The 20,189-nt window shown below is 35.4% G+C and overlaps 1 protein-coding gene across 4 annotated transcripts in view; it reads right to left on the reverse strand.

The window, feature by feature from the left end:
• Window positions 1-20,189, reverse strand: part of LOC116172987 (myocardin-related transcription factor B) — a 55,683-nt gene that overhangs the window by 29,355 nt on the left and 6,139 nt on the right. Inside the window, exons 1-2 of one of the 4 annotated variants that reach the window (XM_031490271.1) lie at window positions 19,813-19,943; window positions 13,667-13,796 (exon numbers count right to left, since the gene is read on the reverse strand). The exons of 1 other annotated variant lie outside the window; for it this stretch is intronic. In XM_031490271.1, the coding sequence (XP_031346131.1) occupies window positions 13,667-13,721 (55 nt within the window). In that variant the 5' untranslated portion in view covers window positions 13,722-13,796; window positions 19,813-19,943. Of the gene's footprint in view, window positions 1-13,666; window positions 13,797-19,812; window positions 20,000-20,189 lie in introns of those variants that run through there. 2 more of the 4 variants (XM_031490270.1, XM_031490269.1) reach the window with 2 other exon arrangements.

Here is a 20,189-nt window from a genome sequence, read left to right on the forward strand (position 1 = left end):
AACAAATTTTCAGGCGGAATTCTTAAAAAAAAAAACTATGGCTCTGCTGGCTAAAGACGAAGCTAGCTGACCACTTGTGAGATTTGCTTCGAAGGCGAAAAATTCAGATCACAAAATTATAGGCTATTTATATGCTTTTTTTAGACACTACAACAAATTTTCAGGCGGCATCCTTTAAACAAAAAAAAATTTTATCCAGATCAGTTTGATTTTGCCCCTCTCGGAGATGTAGTGGATAAATAAAAATTATTTATTTATTGTCTATTTATTGTCCCTCTCTTGTTCTGGGCTCTCAACGGGCTTTCGCACAATTAATATATTTATTTAAACTCTAACTTATATTTCAAAAATCCGATACAACTGAATACCAAACGATCCTCGAGATCTTCACACTTCATTTTTACAATACACACTAAGGGGTTGATTCTGTCCCACTTGATCAGCATAGCTTGAAACACAAATTTTTTGAAAAGGAATTAGTTTTACTTTTATTTGAGGTGCCTGAATATAACATTTCATTGAAATACCTTAACGAATAAACGAAAACCGACTGCGCATGCGCAAAACAATTTTTTTGATTTGGCATTAGTTTCACTTTTATTCAAGGTGCCTAGATACAGAATTTCATCTAAATATATTAACAAATAAAAAATTAGGATTGCGCAAATACAAAAGTTGTTATGCGCATGCGCAGTATTTGTTTGCATCTGCATAGTTGCCTGAAGTTTAAGGAATATTTACTAACACAGAAAACCGGACATTCATATGTTCTTTGTAACAAGAGTTGGAAACCCTTTTTGGAGGTTTGCGCAGTTTTTGGTCTGTAACTTTTTGGCCCGTTGGTCTACGTAGCCGAAAAACAATTGCGAACTTTGTTATAGCCTGAAGAACATGTAACGTATATCATTTTTTTAAGGCGATCGGACATTTCTACACAAAGTTATCGTACACACTGACAGACAGACGGACAGACAGACGCACATACAGGCAGCAATACAAAATTATAAACGATCTCGAGGTTCGTTAATAATATAATGACACCAATAATTTTAATTTTTTTTTGTACTTCTTTCCAATTCAGGAATATCGTTTCAATTTTTCTTCTCCTATAATATAAGAGAAGATGCATAGACAACTAAGACACTTTTAACATTACTTTTTTTAAAACCTGAAACACAACAACTTGCTATATATTTGATTTATTAGTAAAAGAAAATTCAAATTTCAAATACCTACTTGACAGATGTCTCCAAACAGGTGGAACAATTCCTAACATTAAAGTTACTAGAATCTGGTAACTTCCGCAATTTTTGGGCAAAAAACATGCGTTCTCTCTCTAACACACGGGCTCAATGGATTGCGGTACTTTCTATATTTAGTGACTTATAATGGATCTACAGTGACTGTATACCTACTGTATAGAGGCAGTTTGGTCATACTTTGGTGTTGTTTTTTTATATGGTATGTGGGATATCCGCCATATTTTAATCAAATAAATCGGGTTGGCGGAAATTAACTTGGAATCCAAGGTGATCAAGTCACAAACAGTTGTGGCAATAATATTGTAACCATAGAAAAATGCCAAAATCTACCAATTCAATTAAACCGATCAGCTCAATGAAGAATATGGGAAAAACATGGCGGATATAGAGCATATGATCACACTGTCTTTATAAAGTTAATGGATCGATATTAATTACAAGGCAAAAATTTTGGGCATGCGCATAACGTATCGCACATGTGATCAGCTAGCTTCTTCTTTAGCCAGCAAAATCATAGTTTTTTTTGTTTAAAGGATGCCGCCTGAAAATTTGTTGTAGTGTCTAAAAAAAGCCTATAAATAGCCTATAATTTTTTGATCTGAATTTTTTGTCTTCGCAGCAAATCGCAAATGTGGTCAGCTAGCTTCGTCTTTAGCCAGCAGAGCCATAGTTTTTTTCTTTAAAGGATGCCGCCTGAAAATTTGTTCAAGTGTCCAAAAAGGGCCTATAATCAGCCTATAATTCTGATGTATTTCGTCCTTCATTTTTCTAAAATGGCTCTGCTGGCTTGTGGGACCTAATTTACTAAGCTATTTCGGTTTACAAAATGCGCTTTATCTGCACAACAGTTGTGCACAATTTATAAACTAATAGAATTCGCTACTTGTTAAATACGTCAACTATTAAGCAAAAGTGTTTAAAAAAAATTAAAATAACCGATACTTTTTCCTACTTTTGCGGGTTATGCTAAAAATGACGAAAATAGCGAAATGAGACGAACCGACAAAGAGTTGACCTGGAAATGAATTGCCGGTAGTATGTTGGTAGCATTGAAGTGATCTAGACCGAACATTACCAGCGACATATCTGAAATCTTGCCAAACATGTGAAATAAAGAACATGATTAAGTTCTTAAGAAAAAAAAACAACAAAATATACTTAAGCCGGAACATACCGTAAACATAATTGACAGATTATCAAGAAATAAAAATCCCTGCGATTTTACTAAAGATCATGATTAGAGGAACATCCAACCCTCTTGCTAGAAAAAATAAATATCTCTTATCAAGTAGAACACCTGGAAACAATATGCTAAATACGTTAGATAATCCTATCAATGCGTAAGTATTTGATAGGAATGCCGTTTGGATTAAGCAACTCTCCGGGGGCGTTCAAAATATATTTCCTAAAGAACTCGATCGTCTTTCCATACACGATTTAGCAAAAGTACCGAGGAAAGACTCAAGGTGACCGAATGATAACGAATTAGTATTTTTGTGTTTAACTGTTGTTGCATTTAGCTCTCAAATGTATAAGATAATAAAACAGTTATTGCAGAGAAGCAATTATATCCGTCCTAAATGTTCATCTTTTAACGCAATAATATTTATACAGGTGGCGTATTCCTACGTAGGCTATTTTGGGTAGGAACAATTTATAACGTAAAAAGGCTCGTAAAAAGGTTAGTCACTAATCTAAATCAATTTTTTAACTGAATGTGAAATTCGGCAATATGCCTTGAAGTCGACGTCTCTTCTACTACTGCTGCTCGCGATTATATGGCACGAGATCTCGAAGTCAATTAATTTCCTTTTCCAAATTGGTCAAAAACAAAATAATAATTGTTATTTTAGCTCAAAATTTTAGCATCCTTCCTTGGGTACCTACCTAAAATCTATATCCTGATAGTACTCGTATAAAATAATAGGTTACCCTCAAGCATGTATAGTTGAAAAATCTATTTCAGTAGTAGAAGTAGGATTTGTGGTACATCTAATTTAATACAGAATAGCTCATAAATTAAGAATGAAAAGGAAAAAATTCTTCTTCCTACCAACTGAAGTTAAAAATATCGACCTATGATCAATCTCAAAAACCAAGTTAAAAGAAAAAATAAACAACACTCGGTATAAATGTATTGATAATATTGTAAATTTGCCTAACGAGAATTCCTCCAAAAATAATAGTATAACGGTCGTCTATAATCCCTTCCATATAAAAGTTGGCGTTAATGTAATACCTCGTGTAATACTCCTGTAGAAGATTACGTAGGCTATTTATAATCCATAAAAAGATTTTTCGTGAGTTGGCTGCGAAGTTTGGATTTAAAAATTAATGGCTGTAATCATGCACGTCATGCCCTAGCTATTTTTTTAAGTTTTCTAACACGTCGAATCGTGCTGTCAAAGTCAAAATAATAATTCCTGCATTCGCAGGCAAATTTTTTACAATCCGGGACGCTGCCAAAATTGCAAAAAAATAATATATGGAGTAAATTACGCTTTGAAAAAATACCTGTCAACATTTAACATTGACATAATGATAATTTTCGAAGTCTGTCTAGCGTAAACAAGTATTCGGACGAATGACGATAGTGCATTTTTCGTCGCTCCTGACATCTTTGCCATTAATTAAGAAAGTTCTCGATAGATGCAAAATACAGAATCTAATACAGTCCAAAGTTGCAACAAAGATGAAGGAGGAACTACTACCACTATCACTAAAAATTAGCTTATAAACCTTGTAGTGTCGCCTTGAAACTAAAAATTAATATATTTGGCACACTTGAAGTATACTTATGATTTTTTAATCCACAACTCGAACGCTTAATATTTTCTAGTGTTTGGAACCTACAACATAGCTTATCATTAAGCTTGAACTGTGAAGATGGAAGTGTGCGGTTGGTTCTTTAAAAAGTTAACTCTAGAGCTTGATATAAGCTTAAGAGATCACAGGCGAAATTAAGAAAATTGTCAATTTCAGAGTGGTCCTGAAGAAGTTGAAAGAGACACAGAAAAATGTTTATTACAAAAATTTCCTTATAATGATTGTTCAATAATTTGCCGTTTTCAAAGAAAGGACGAGGTAAGGTCAACGAGTTATAGGGCCCAACCTTTTCTTTAATGGAACACCCTGTATCTTATAATCTAAAAAGATTAAATTCTTTTTTAAAAAGTCAAAATTAATTCAAAGAGAAAAGAAGAAAAATTCAAAATATCAACAATCTTTTTTAAATGTTTATGTTTTTTGAATCACTTTTGAATCTTTTTTCAATGTCATCCCTTTTTGAAAAAAGAATTTAGTATCTATGCTTAACTTATTAGATTGAAATACAAAGGGTCCTCCATTACAAAAAAATGAGTACCATACACTTTTTTACCTGACCACGTATACTTAATTTGATAACATCAGATTTTTCACCAATCACTATACTAAAGACTTTTGTAATGAAAATTTGTCTATCTCTTTTAATTACGAAAAAATAGAGATATTCTGAAATTGAAAATTTGTTGATTTTACCATTTTAAGTTTGACCCAAAAAGAGCATATGACGCCTATGTTACTTTTTTTATAGCACCAACAATTACGGAGACACAAGTGGCGAAAATGACAAATTTAAAGTCGCGAATGGATTGAAATTTCTCTTCGCTATCTTTGTTTTCCTTGTACACGAACTTGATGTTACAACTACTAAAAGATGAAATTTATAGGTCCATTGTCGTCCAAACCGCATTTCCTTTGGAAATCGCGGGTATCTTGTGCGTCCTTCCTCTAAATTTTAAAGGGTGGGATTGGGGACTTGCTATTTGTTAAGAGGCTCAATCTACTCAGATCTTGTTACTTGTACCGTGTGTCCTATTTTGCTGTAGTGTATCTTAGCTCTATTTAAAGATAGAGAGTTGAGTTTTTCGCGATTCTGTGCCACTTTTTTGTGAAACTTTTAATACCATAAACATAATCAATCTAGCTACATTTGCTTCTGAGATACAGGGTGAAAATGAAAAATGTACGATAGAAAAAAGGTAAACAAAACATGTTTTGGACCACCATTTCTTTTTTAAATTTTAGCCAATGACCAAAAATAAAAACCTTATATTTTACGGTCTTTAAATAGTAGTCCATGGATTGATGGATATTTTGTTTTGTTTATTGTATCCATGGTAACTAAGGCAGCCGATAACAATCAATAAAAATGTCTTTTCAAAATTTTGAAAAACATGATATAATAATATATGATTATATAAAAAGATATACGTTGTAAATGCATTACTGTAATCAGGAAATAGAGTGCAAAAATTGACGTTGAGATATGGTGCATTTAAAAAATACCAACTTTCAGTCAAATCTCAGGAAAAATGGTCCACACATTTTTTTGACTACGCCACTGGATTCTACTTAAAGATATTTAAAATAGGCAGTTTTTACTTTTTTTCTTTGTTACATGGGTAGTAAGATAACATCCCAAAAAGTCAAAGTTTTCATTTTGACCATGTATCTTAGAAACAAGCGTAGTTAGATTGAATCTGTTTATGGCATTAAGTTTCACAAAAAAATGGAATAGGGTCGCGAAAACCGCAAGTCAGCTGAGTTACCGGCAGTCTCAACCAAAATAGGACACACGGTACAAGGTGTGCCAAATTCAAGAGAGAGGGTGAGGTGAAGGTTAAATGGAGGCCAAGTTACACATTTTGAGGCCCAATCTAACCGTACTTAAGAAAGATTACTTTCGGAGAACATCGGAAAAACGCGAAATTAGCTAATTTCTTTTTTATTTTTTTACGACCTTATTTGGATTTTTCCCATTGCAACTTTTTTCCCTACCAGGTGGCATGATTAAATTCCGAGGTTTCTTTTTTTGCGGTTATCATCACCTTAATTAAATAATTTTGTAAATACGGACCTGCATTTTTATTATTTTATTTTGAAAGAGCTCGTCGTTCTGAAAAAAATGCATGTTACGTTGCCACCTTAAATCGACAACAAATACATATAAGGTGGTTATGAAATAACGGCACCTATGCAGGAAATTTGGAGAGGATAAAGAATGTCGAGAGGGGGCAAAAATATTTGTATTAATCACACGAAAGACGTGAAAAATGTAGAAAAGTGGTTGGAAACGAGCTGATGTATCGAAGCACTTAGTTTCATACCCAACTCAAGACCCCATCGTATATTTGTGGAGTTTACCAGCTTTACTGAACGCCCGGTATCTGGATGCGGTTGGAAGTGCTTCGTTACGAAGACTGTCGCTCCAAAAATATTTATTTCTGTTGTAGGAGTTAGAAATAGTAGAAAGTACTTGTTAAATTTGTAGAGCCTCGCACAATAAGGAAAACAAGAGGCCGTTTTTAATTGTTTCGTTTGTAGCTGTTCCCATGGAAAAAATTACATTATTTTTATAAGGTTCCAAAGCTTTTGTGATGTAAAAGACAAAGCCAAATTAATATTTTAGAATTTCAGCTCCGTTAAGTAATTATGCTGCTTAGTTTTTTGCACGGGACAATGGGGACTAATTAGAAAGTAGTAATTTAGAAATAACCGTTTCTAACTAAATGAGTTGCAGTAAACAGCATTCGATTAATCGCTCTTAATTTGAATTTGAAGATACATTACAGATTTGTATGTTTATCCCAATTGAATAAAAGTTTTAATTTTTGGATGTAAACAATCGTTACGCTGTGTCGGCTGGAAGAACCCTCGATCCCTCCATGAGGCGGTCGAATTTTATAAAAGGTAACACCGTTGTTTAGAGGGGACCCTTTTCCCTTTTGCATCTTCGTAAGTTACGTTCGTAAGTATTGTAATTTTTGAGCTTTCCGTAAATTCAATTTGACAACCGTACCGTATTTAAATCATCGATCTTTTAGCCGTTTGGAACCTTTGCCGCTCGCGTGCATTGAGAATCTATTTTCGCCGTTCCGTTAATTTTAAAGGTAAGCATTTGCTATCTTTCTTCCATTAATTATTAATTATGACCGTTTGTGTGGCTCAGTGGTAGAGCGTTGGGCTACATAGCCTGGAGGTCGAGTGTTCGTACCTGGGTTGAGGTGAATTTTTTAGCTGTGGCAGAGATGGGAATTTCCTTAAACCATATTTCGAGCATTCTGCCGGCTACCCCGAATTAGGTTTTCCTAATTCTTAAGGTAAATACTGGAGTAGTTAAATAACTTAATACCTTCTGCAGGGGCACCTCTAAAAAGCATTGTGCGGGTCACTCTGTAATTGGGCGAAAGCCTGTTGAGGGACCAGAAGAAGAGACAAAAAACTGATAATTTTTCAGCACTCGGTGTAAGATTTTTGAAATTACATAAGATATAGGTCTTATGTGGCTCAATCATAAAAGTAATTGGTCTATGTTGATTGCATTATAAAAAGTCAGTTTATTTCTCAAACGAAAAAAAAACAAGTAATTTAAAAATCGCTTGATTATACATACAGCGTGTCCCCCGATTGTTTGGTCGTCTCTTGTAAACGACAAAAAATTTTCGATTCTGAGGATTGGTTGGAAACTAATTTGTGACATAATTTTAATTTCGAAAAATCAAGGGTGATTTTGACATTTTCAAAAGTTTCTTTAACGTTTCTGCAGAGACGAGATACGCACATATGTTATTAAGAAAAGTTGTTCAAAATGAAAAACTGAGTAAACTTGCAAAATTTCAAAATCTTAAACCTATTCATTTTTTTGTTTTTATTTTTTGAGGAAATCCGAAAAAGCTACCTAAAAACTGTTCAAAATAGAATGTAATGCAAATTTTAAGCCGATAGTAACATTTATTTAGATTTCGTAAAAAAACCAGTAAAAAAGTAAAAACACACAATCAAAGTAGGCCTAGGATTTTGAAATTTTTTATTCTGAATAACTTTTGTTAATAACATTTGTGCGTATGTAGTTCCCAAAGACGTTTTTGGAAATGTCAAAGGCAGTCTTGATTTTTGGAAACTAAAATTATGTCACAAACTAGTTTCCAACCAAGCAGGGTTGATCCCAAGAAACTGAATATTCAATTAGAACTTTTTTTTGTCTTTTAAAAAAGACGACCAAACAAGCAGGGGACACACTGTATATTGAGATACCACATTGAATTCGAAGAAAAGAATATTCCATTAAAAAATGGAAAAGCCTAAAAAAAAATAGTTTTAGAATCGATTTGAAAATATCCTGTATGCACCTTCGAAGTTTGATACGTGATCCATCAAGATTCAGCCTATAGGTCTAAAATTTATTTATTTATTTATTTGTTTAGCCAGATACCATACAGAATACAATTATTCCAATTACAATTATCCCTAAATTTGAAAACGTTGGCTTTCAAATTAAAATTTAAAGCTGTGATTAGTTTCAGTTCTGAAATTAGTTTCAAGATCTCTGCTTGCAATGATTGTACAGGGTGGTTCAAGTTGAACACTATAATATTTAACTCGATATTTAATATAAATATATCAAGTGGTACATCAAAATTTAGGAAATTTTACGTCTTTTCAAAAACTCCAAAATATATAGGGTGGTCTATATCAAAAAATGTGTTTAGGATCGTATATGATAAACTAAACACCCTGTATACAAACTGTCAATCGCGATAAATTCTAGATAAAAAAAAGTGCCCTAAGAAAGATTTTGCCAACCTCAATTGTCTTTATTAGTAAGAACGTTATGGGGCATTAAAGAAATCGACTAAATTCGAGCCACCGCCCCCTCGACCCTAACGGTCAAACGATTAGAGATAACTGAACTCTGTTTGCGCCAAAGATTTTCTCTTTCAAACTAGATACACTTATGTCCATTTTTTCTATCTCTTAATATAAAGGGTGTTTCCATAAGAAAGTGTCTTTCTGTCCTATATTTTACCATTACAATCAATTTCAAAATCGACTTCTAAATGCGATTGCTCTAAGTTCCGCCACTTAAAACGATAAAAATCGTTCCACATTTACGTTTTTTCGTACAACGACGGACAAGGATTTTTGCTCTATATATCTATATATAGAACTGTCTTAAGACGCTTTTAAAATTTTCAGAAGATCCAGTCGGTGTAACTGTAAGTAAATTGTGTTATAAAACTATACCTGGACGATGTCCTGTCTACTTCTATTTTAGTTTTCACCAGCGCGTTATATGACATATATATTTCAGGGAGTATATAAGCGAGAAACGAGATGGTGGAGCGAGACGAAATGGTCATAGACAACATTGTGATTTACTTACTAAACTTAGCAGTTTCGTATCTCATGGCACTAAGTACCTATACATTTCGCGCACACTATAAGTAGGTATCCAATAATTCTTTTTTTCCGTAAATATTTTTTAAAAAACGTCTTTCTAAGCCAAAAATTATTTTTAACGGTATCTAACCGACCATGAGAACATGAAAAATTACTTTTTTTGTGATACATATTATCTTTATCCTTGGAAGCGTGAACCACTACGGTATACCGGCGTTTACCACTATCCTGCTGCAATTAATTCCAATCAGCCATTCAGGATGTCGAGCGTTAAGAAAAATGGCGACGTCAATCTGCATAACAAAATTTATGAAGGGAAAACAATGACGCCATTTTGTATTTTATTTTTCTATATTTATAAACAGGTGAGTGGTTGCCAACACGTTCTTGATTTAAGAACTGATTTGTCGTGCTAATTTTTTTGGTGGCATTATGAATTATGTCAAGTTTAACGCGAATGAGGCGAAGGGGCGGGTTCCTGTGTTGAAACCCGTCTGTCTGTCGGTGTTTGATCCATTTGGGAGGTTTCCAGTATAACGTAACCGCCGAGGTTTCTTCCAGATCGTATAGTCTCTTTTTGTGGGGGCATCTTTAAAATTTAGTCTGTAATTGGAGAAATAAAAGCTAACGTCAAGACAATCTCGAACACAACGGCTTCAATTGCAAAACTATGGTGGAATTTTCGAAATTTTCACAAGTTAACATTTGGATGAATTTAGAAATTTAGCCGAACGTTTGCCAAAATCTGGCTAGAAAAGAGAAGTGTCTCCCATAAGGGTCCTATAATTTATTTTTATTGGGGTTGTCGCAAAATGGAACGTCCCCGCTATAGTCACAAGGAGAATTAGTTGGGGGTTGACTTGCTTGACGCGGCATGATTTATAACGAACAAAAAGATGCCAATCGCAAGGGCAAAATCCAAGATGCCCGAAGGAAACCCACATTCACGATGGACATGCTACACGGACCCTCGCACGGACCCCTTCGAACTCTCACCGCCCAGAAGACCGCCACCGGAGGGTCGTTTGCAAAATTTACCGCCCGCTTTAACGGTACGGAAGATGCCCAAGCATTCATCGCTACGACCACCACATCCACAAAGAGAAAGCCTTAACGTCGCATCCTGGTGGTCAGGGTAAACAAGTTAAAAACGTGGTCACTTGCGACGAATCCAAATAAACATTTGTGGTTCTGATCTTTTACACAGTAAAAGAAAGAATCCATAACGAAAAAGCTTAAACTGGAGAACGAACAGACGGACAAAGTGGGGACAATAGTTGAAAAGGAAAATGCGCTAAAAAGACTATGTCACCTCGGAACGAAGCCATGGGCCTCCTCGAACGGACGTTCAGATCACAAAGCCCCCCCCCCCCCCAAATTCAAATTAATTCACGTTAATTCAAAATAATTCACGTAAATTCATGTCAATTCAAGTTAAAAGTTAATTCACGTACAAATTAATTCAGATTCATTCAAATTAATCCACGTTAATTGACGTTATTTATCGTTAATTTAATTAATTCACTTTAATTCTCGTTAATGCTAATTAATTCACGCTAATTCAAATTAATTCACGTTAATTCTAATTAACCATAAAGAAACGGTAAACTATTTCTTTGCGAAGGATCCACGAGGCCTTTGAAATTAGCGTTCAACGTACTACTCTTATCTCTTTCTAGCATCAGAAAAACGCAATAACGTACGTTCAAGTACATAATCAAAGGCCGCGAAAAAATGCATTAATTCTGTTTGGCTATGGTGCGTTCAACCTAGGACACACGGTATAAAAGTCTTCTGAACCCCTCCCAAACGGTTGGACGGATTTTGATGAATTTTTTGTGTCTTTGTGTGTCACAACTCCTAATTTTTAAAAACTTCTTTTTTAGTTTATGTCTCACTCTGCTTTTTCGCGTACCGATCGATACATGCGCAAACCGTGCCGATGTGTTTACATTTTTATATTTTGTAAGCTACGTTTCTGTTATCATTATAGCTACTATACAGAGTGTTCCTAAATATGATGTAAATACGGAAGGAACTAATTCTTTGGATTAATTTATAAACACAAATGCTTCATGATCGATCTACAGGGTGTTGTGTAACACAGTACACTTTATAATTTAAACCTTTAAGATACAAATTTCAATGCGAACTGTCAAATAAAAACAAGAGATTATCAAAATAAAGCCAGAGCCTACCAAACCATTTTAAAAATTTCACTTTCATTTAGCTGATTATCAAAAATTGATTTTTATTTTTGTCGTAAGTAAGAAAAAATTACAAGAGACCAAAAAGGTTCCAAAACAAATCAAACCAAAAAACCAAACCAAAAAAATCCAGGTCTAGAAAAATGACACAATGACACCCTGTAGATTCTCACTACTATTGAGATGGCCTATGATGTAAGTCCTTCAGCGTAACTTTTCAAATTTGAGCAAAATATCTCAAAAACTGCAGAAGATTAAAAAAACTTAATTTTAACACCTTGTAGATTAGTAATGAAACGTTTGCGGAGCTATTAAGAACTTTTAGTCATAAAATAAGCCAAAGTATTTACGTCATATTTAGGAACACCCTGTATATTGCATTGCTTTGCTAACGGACGATCTCCAAGTCTCTCATCGGATAGTTAGGGTGAGGGGACTAGACAGACCAGAATTGGCGTGATGAAGACATAGTCAAATTGAAGTAAAACTTCTGTACAGCAAACGATTGTCGCTACAATTAAGACCTACCTTTGAAAATATGTAAGAAACTACAGACATATTTTAGAAAAGTTGGGAAAGTAATAGAGTTTTATAACGTACGCCAACTTGAAAAGATGTGTCTTAGTTCTAGTGCCTTATCTAAATTGAAAAATTTACAAAAGCGATAAAGTTTAAACAATAAACGAAAACTACTAAATTACGAAGTTTCTAAAAGTAAACGCAAAAACAACATCGAAATACTAATTCAAATAAAACGAACCCACTCTGCGCTTAATTCGTAAATAATCCCCCAGAGTTACTTAATCAATGTAAATAATTCTCATATACAGGATGTCTGGTCAAAAATTTTGGTTTTAGACCGAAATAACGTCAGCATGACGTTTACACAACATTTGTCCCCTTAAATTGGACACACACAATCAAAATTACAACAAAACCATTGGAATTATGGATTTTTGAACAACTGACCATTTGATCTACCCTTAATAGGTTGTGATTTACCTTCTGACTTTCAGTGATATTTTCCCTAGCTGGTGTGAACCATTGAGATAATTGGGATGCCTTTTAAACATAGCCTAAATCACTTATCGCTAGGTCTGTTATCATTTTTAAAGGACTGTTCTTCCTTTGTTTAAAAAACAAATTATTGACATGTTTGGTCGAAACCAATTACCTATTAATACAGGTGGAATCATCAGGTCCCTAAATCTTTTGTTAATATTTCTTACTTGTTTTTTGTTACGTAAGACTTTCTGAAGCAAATGAATTATTGTTTGGTTTTCCTGATATAAACAATAAAAAAATTACATGTTTTTAAATAAACTTACCTTAACTTTTTCGCTATTCGCCACTTAAATATACAAGAAAAATGTGCGCGGGTTCATTACAACATTGCTGCCAACGTCGCAAGCAAAGTTTACCATTCAAAAAAAGCGCAAGGTTGCCAGATCTCTTAATTTTACATAGAATAAAAGAAAGTGCCAGTAGATAGTATATTACGTTAGTCTGCACCCTTACTGATCTCGTAAAAAATCATTGGGTTGTTTATCTCTTATCCAATGTCTACGGAAATAATAGATACGTTACAGTTTTCCTTTAAAAAAAGGCTTTCGAATCCTTAAAAAGAAATCGAACGTCAATGTCGAATGAATGTTCACAACCGCATTTTGCATTTGGCCGCCATAAGAAAAATAAGTAGTGTACTATAACGTGGTCAAAATTGGAAACCACATTGAAGCAAAAATGAGCACAGGAAACATTTCCCATGTTGTTTTCGTTTTGCTGGGAACTTGCCACACGATGACATAAAAACATAAGATTGGTATATAGTTCACCGAACATTGTAGCTTGAAGGTCTCCAAAAACAAATTTTTGTTTGGATTCACGCACAAAAAAGCTTTAATACAAATAATAAATACCATTGGCAAAAATACAATCGAAAATAAAAATGTAAATAAAAAAACATGCACTTACTTGCAAAAAGAGCTTCTAAACAAGGCGCCTGTCTAATGCTTCCACAGGATAACATCGCAAACGCCTACACACTGAAGGTAGGGTGTACAAAAATGTTAGTGAGGGCGACAAAGAAGTTAGATGGTTTTAACTAAAACAAAAAAAATAAATGCATTAATAATGCGTCGCTAATATTAGCATATTGTTAGTATAAAACATTTACTAATTGAGCAATATTGGTATCGTCGTATTGGCACAGAAAAACATTAATTATAAATGTCGCAAAAATTGTGTCACAGCAGGTTGTTTACCATTGAAACGGAGTTCATAAGCCTTCGCACAAACTATCAGAAATAGTTCGGATGCGATGCGTGGATACGCGCCCTTTTACACGCATCATTACGCGCAATTTATGACGTCCGATTTCAATTGAAAGGTGAGCGTGAGAGAAAAATCAGCCTTTCTCAATATACAGCTATTGACACAATTACTAATTATATCATGATGGCAAATTGTTTTCGTTCGAGTAAGTAGATAGTGATGGAGGAGGAGGAGGAGGAGGTTTTTTGACAAATTTCGACAGGTGCGGCTCAAAAACATCAGGACAGATCGTAAATACACAATCACAGATAATTTACACAGAACTAAACGATTAGGTACATCTAAAAACGTCGGTGGCCTTCTGTTACAGAATAATAATAAAATAGTAAAAACAGCGGCAACTTTAAATATCAAACAGGTGCATTTACATTTTTCACTTAAGTGTTATTTCACGTGTCGTGTTAATATTTCATACTGCAAACCACGTGGTAATAATCAGCTATTTTCATAATAACGTATGTACATGAAGTTGCTAAAGCGTTAATTTCACGTTCATTAGAACAAATTGCACCGTGGTGTTGTCAGCGACGAGTCGCTTTTTTTGGCCGCATTTATCTATTGCATGGGACGTAAATCTTTTCACGTCGAAAATAATGCATCGCCAGCTGCTCAAGAAAAATTGATTTTTAAAGAAATTTGAGCCTTTAGCAAATGCTACAAAAAATCCTTCACACGATCAAACTACGGACTCGCTCAACCCTACAGCCATTGAAAGCGAGAGCTGGTGATGAGTGAAAACAATACTTTTTTTTTGCTAAATTTTGCATTTCTCTTACCTATTTAATTCTTTTCGAAGGAACCATAACAGATACAAAAATGAAACTTTACAGTTTTTTGGGGTCCTTTATGACTTTATAAAAAGGTTCAAAACCCCTTCTCATCTCCACGTGAGGGTACAGAAGAAATTCCGATCAAAACAAAATTGGGTATTTCTCAACGAATCCAAATTAGTTTTTAAAAATTTGCAAAAATAATTCCAACTGCCGGGCAACCAAAATGCCCAGAATCCAGGTTTGGAATGGCTGTAAGTAGTGTTTGTACGGATTAACAGTAGGTATTCACCTTTTCCTTGTTTGTTCTTCTTTACAAATTAAATTTCGTTTTTAATTTTGCAGAATTTCACAAATTACCCACACATCAGTTACGTCAAACTGGAAACTACTTTCAATAGTATACATCGAATAAGGAATGGTCTCGCCTAAACATTTCCATTTTACAGGAAATTTGTACGATATGTATTCTCGCACGGTTAGTGTGTTGTGAGCGAGTGCGCCATCCTGTTGAAAGTAACAGTTTCCGACTCCCGTTGTTTGTGTGTGCCGCAGAGCTGTGCAAGCCCTACCAAAAAAGGAATTAATTCACAATTCAAAAAGGAATTGTATTTTACAAGCCCTAATTCGTAAGCCTTCTTGTGACTTTATTTCAGGAAATTTTAGTTTCCATGACAGCGGCAGACCAGACTATTTCTCCTGATGCCACTTTAACGACCGCACCGGTCACATTGCTAAATGCCTACAATGACTCCTGTCATCACTGACAAATTGACATTAATCAACAGTCCATATGAAAATTGAAATTTTATATTAAAATACGATTTCGAGTAAAATTTAATACAAAACTCGTCAGTAAAATGGCATTACTTGACACAAATTAAAGCGCTCGGCCCCGGCGTGATTGACAGTGTTTGGTGTCAAATGAAACGCGCTTAATTAACACGAATTTTAAGCCGGGCAATTATTAGTTTTTAATTTTTGAACGTTATTGTCAAATTTTCAAGGAAAGAACGTGATTTAGAAAGAATCTTTTTCCGTTTGTTTCATGGTAACGCGTGCATTTACGCTTTATCGAGTTTTTTTTTTAATATATCTAACCGTACCGTATAATTTCAAAGTAGGTTCCGTGTTTGACACTTTACACTATCGTTGTTAAAAGGGAGCCTTTTTCCTTGATTTCTCTTTTCAATATGAACTGTTTGCTTCCGATCCCATGTTGGGAAATTCTTGCTTTGCCGTGTGTCGTAATTCTGTTTCAGATTATTCTCCAGTGACCGACCCCTGCGGCTTCCCAATTTCCGCAACCGAACCAGGAGCCAGATTTGAAATTCTCATGGTGGCGGTCGATGTACTGACACAGACTCCGCCGACAACCGAAGGTTTAAACCAAGCCAGTTTTAGTGATCACTCTCGAACACCCGGTATCTAGAAGCGTTGGGCGCTTCCGAAGATATGTATAAGAATTGAAAGTATAAGGTAGAAATTAGCGGGTTAATTTGTACAGTCGCCCGTTAAGGAAAATAAGAGGCCGTATTTAATTTGCAGTTTGCCGAAAGCTCTCCTGCCCGGGAAGAAGAGAGAGAATCAATCTTGTTCAGTTTTAGGTCCGTTAATTACCCAGTAATCGATTTTAATTTCTCACCGGCAAAGTTTTGCAGTTTAAGGAAAATATCAACGTGATTAGACTGATTACAGATTAGGCCGCTTGATCTTACATTCCAAGGAACAAATCATTGCTCGAGGCATTGCTTGACTGCCTAATTTGGAGTGTTCATTCCGACTATTTGAATAAGTACAATTAACCGTAATTAGTTGAATGGGTTAGCTACACTAAAAGTCTCCCATGAAGTCGAGATTACACCTGTTAGATTCGCCCTTAAAAAACTTGAATTTTGACATAGATCCAGTCTGGGAAGGACGTAATCAATTAAAGAATTTTCGAGCGTTATCGCAAGGACACGCTGTGTCCGCTGGGAAAACCGACGACCCTCCATGGCATAGCCGAATTTTATTAAAGGTAGGATAAAACAGGGGCCAGGAGCCATTTTGCTTGCCGTAAGTACGTTAATTGATCGCGCTAATTTTTGCGAAACCGTACCGCCCAAAATGTAAAGCAAACACTTCCGCAAGCAACGTTTTGTAAGTACCATAATTTTTAGCTTTTTCGGTAAATTTATTTTGCATTCATACCGTTTAAGTTTTGCTTTTACATTAAGTTTACTGCACCGTATTTATAGCTTTTGCTTTTTCTTGCGCAGTAATTTCTGCCACTCCGTTTAATAGGGTATTTGCATGTTTTTTTAACTGTACAGAAGCGAAGGACACGCCGCTAGAAGTCACTTGATAAACAAAAAAATCAAAAAATCTTAGGCATTACTTCAAACATTTGGTGTTAAAGTTCAAACGAACAAAGTTCCCGCCAGAAACGGCTCGCAATGAGGTGTGACGTCACTCCTTTTACGATCTGTTATGGTTGCATGTTACTTGCATTGTATCTGCGTAATAATTCGTTCATTTGGCCGTTATTTGTGTTCAACATGTTTGGATGCATTTTGGGAACGTTGACAGTGTTTGTGAACAAGTGGTTTTTTGTTCCTGATTGTACCGGGTGACCCAATAAGACTGTTCCTCGGCCATATCTCGGGAACCGTTCGTCATATGACTTAGGGGTACAAAAATTATTGTGTAAATCGGTTATGAAGAATCGCTGGGAAATATTTTCTAGTTCTAAAAATGACCACCAGAGGGCGTCACTGCCACCTTAAATTTTAAAAATGCATTTTCTTTAAATTTCGCATAATAAACTAAACATTATTTTTTCACATCTTTAAAGAGAACCAGTTTATCTATCATTTTCGTAAAAACAAAAACTCAGTTATTTCAAAAACAAAGATGGCGTGGGGCGTTCAATTGTTTTTGCAATAACCTGCTTTAACTTCTTAACCGTTTGACCGATTGTAACAAATTATAGTTAATATAGTTGAATCATTCTTCGCCAGGGAGCTAGTTTTTACACTATGATGATCCAAAATCCTAAAAAAATCAAATGGAATGATATGACATATTAGGTAAATGCTTCTTGGTTAGAAATCGGCATTTTAGAATAGATTACAAATTCAAAAAACTGCACTTTATGAATGTAAACACAGCAGAATAATTTACAAATTACGGCTGTTATTATTTTATAATGCATCGTGTTTCATTTGTTTAATTTTCCAAGGCCTACCTAAAAGTGTAGGGTCCTTTTCCAAATGTGTGCTCGAATTTAGTGAAATGTTTCGCCATTTGATCTTCTGTCTAATTTGCTAAGTTTTTAAAAGCACATTTGGACGAACTATTAACTTATTAGAATCGTCGGTAAGTCTTTGAAATTGACTTATAGACATTGAAAGCGTTTTGAATGACCAGGCGAATAAAATGAGTTCAAGTAAATTGCGTGTTCGATTCCAACGTGAGCGCTTTTTTTGGTACCGCTCATTAAATTTTGTGTATTCATTGTTTTAAATTAGAAGGATGGACGATAGTTATAATGTCACAATGTAAAAGATACTAGGGAAGGCTTAATTTATACGAATCGACGTGCGGTTTTGTGATAAGTTGAAAATTGAAGCTTTTAGCTTAAAAATCTCAAAAGCGAATTTCGCCTTTGCGTTTTTTTCATTACCGTTTTTTGAGGACACTTCCCGGACAGGTACCTACGTTTAATGGAGAAAATTTAGCTCGAAAGATTATCTATCCGAGGCGACGCATCGTCAAAATCGATAGAAAAGTCACGTTTTGGAAATTTTTTTTGTGAAAGACGTCTGCTCCATTTACCAACACGCTGTAATATGTAAACAAAACAACTATGGCGGCACTGCAAATTTATATTTATATTGTTTCGCTTTCCTGCATTTAGTTTCTCGTGGAAACCGCTACCGAATCCGATTATTTACTGTTCTCGCTTAGGGAAATTGCTGTGCGCTTTAATTTTGTTTTAGCATTCACCAGTAGCCGGACGCCGCTTACCCTTTGGAATTCCTAGAGCCGCAGTTTACTCCGATTAATTTACCCGAAGCTTTCGAGACCGATCCGCCAAACCGCTGCTACCGCCGACCTTGATCACGGGTAAGACCGTATCCTTGGTGGCGCTCGAATTCGTCCGTTTCGCGTTTAAATAAATAAATGAACGAATTCTGATGCGAGGGGTCTTAGATGCTAGACCCTGTATACAGGGTTTCCCGATCCGGACCTATAACTTTCAACAATCATGATTAAGAACCTTTTTTAATACTTCTTTTAACTTAGAAAATATAGCGTCATTCTGAAATTTAAAATTTGTTGATTTTCCCCCTAAAAAATGGCTGCTAACCGTGGAAAACTTCACAGAGTATACCTATTCTACATTGCTTCACAGTTTAAATGTCTAATTAGTGATCAGACGAATTTCTCCAAAAAGGAGAAACTTGTTCTAGAAATGAATGCCATTTTAGTTCATTCGCATACAATCCTTGATCTCAAGATATGAAAAGTGGGATTTAAGGGTGCATGATCAATCTCGATCACGTTTCTTACACAATGTATGCATGTTAAAAAAATTTAAAATTCCAGACGCGTTAATGTCAACTTGTTTACTGGTAATCCACCTGATCGTCAGTAACGTTATAGCGGGGATTATTCACAAATATGTACGTTATTGGAGCTATTTTTACTGGTATTAGAGAAGAACGTTATGAAAAAAAAGAACTATAACGAACACAACGGAAAGGCAGCGACGTCGACGGCGCAATCGTGTATTGACTGTAATGTTGGCGTCGCTAACGCTATCTTAGGAAAGCTATTAATACACGGCACACATTCCCAAACTGTGGCTGACAAAACTTAGGCCAAAAGAGAACTGGCAAAAGGGCGTTGCCGTTATGTTAGCATAGCATGTTACTAGGTTAAACCACACAACATCGAGGGAACTAAACTAGTAAGGTTATGTTTGTTCATATCTTTTTTTTTTTAGGGGTTGGGGGTTGCTTATTTTACCGTCGCAGTGTTTGCAGCGCTTTGCGCGTGGTTCTCCGAGTGGTGCCGTGCTTACGGGCATGTTCTAGCTGCAACTTACACGCCACCGTGCTGCATGCTGTTGTGGGCCGTCTTTTCGTGCCTAGAATACATCCTACACGACGCGGAAAGACGCTCGGCGTCGGTGTTCACCAGATTACTGCTTGTCGGGCGCGCGACTCGCATCAGAAGTGGCGACCGTTACCGATGCTATAATTTCGTCATTCCTCTACTGAGTGCGTTTTCCAAGGTTGGAAGCAGAAGGTCGATTATTCAAGAAGTTACGTTGGCGGCCTTGCATGCTCTAATGACGATTGCCGATTATCAGATGTAAACATTTCGAAAACGAAAACCAGAGC

Source organism: Photinus pyralis, unplaced genomic scaffold, assembly GCF_008802855.1.
Source record: "Photinus pyralis isolate 1611_PpyrPB1 unplaced genomic scaffold, Ppyr1.3 Ppyr1.4_LG6, whole genome shotgun sequence".
Lineage (NCBI taxonomy): Eukaryota > Metazoa > Arthropoda > Insecta > Coleoptera > Lampyridae > Photinus > Photinus pyralis.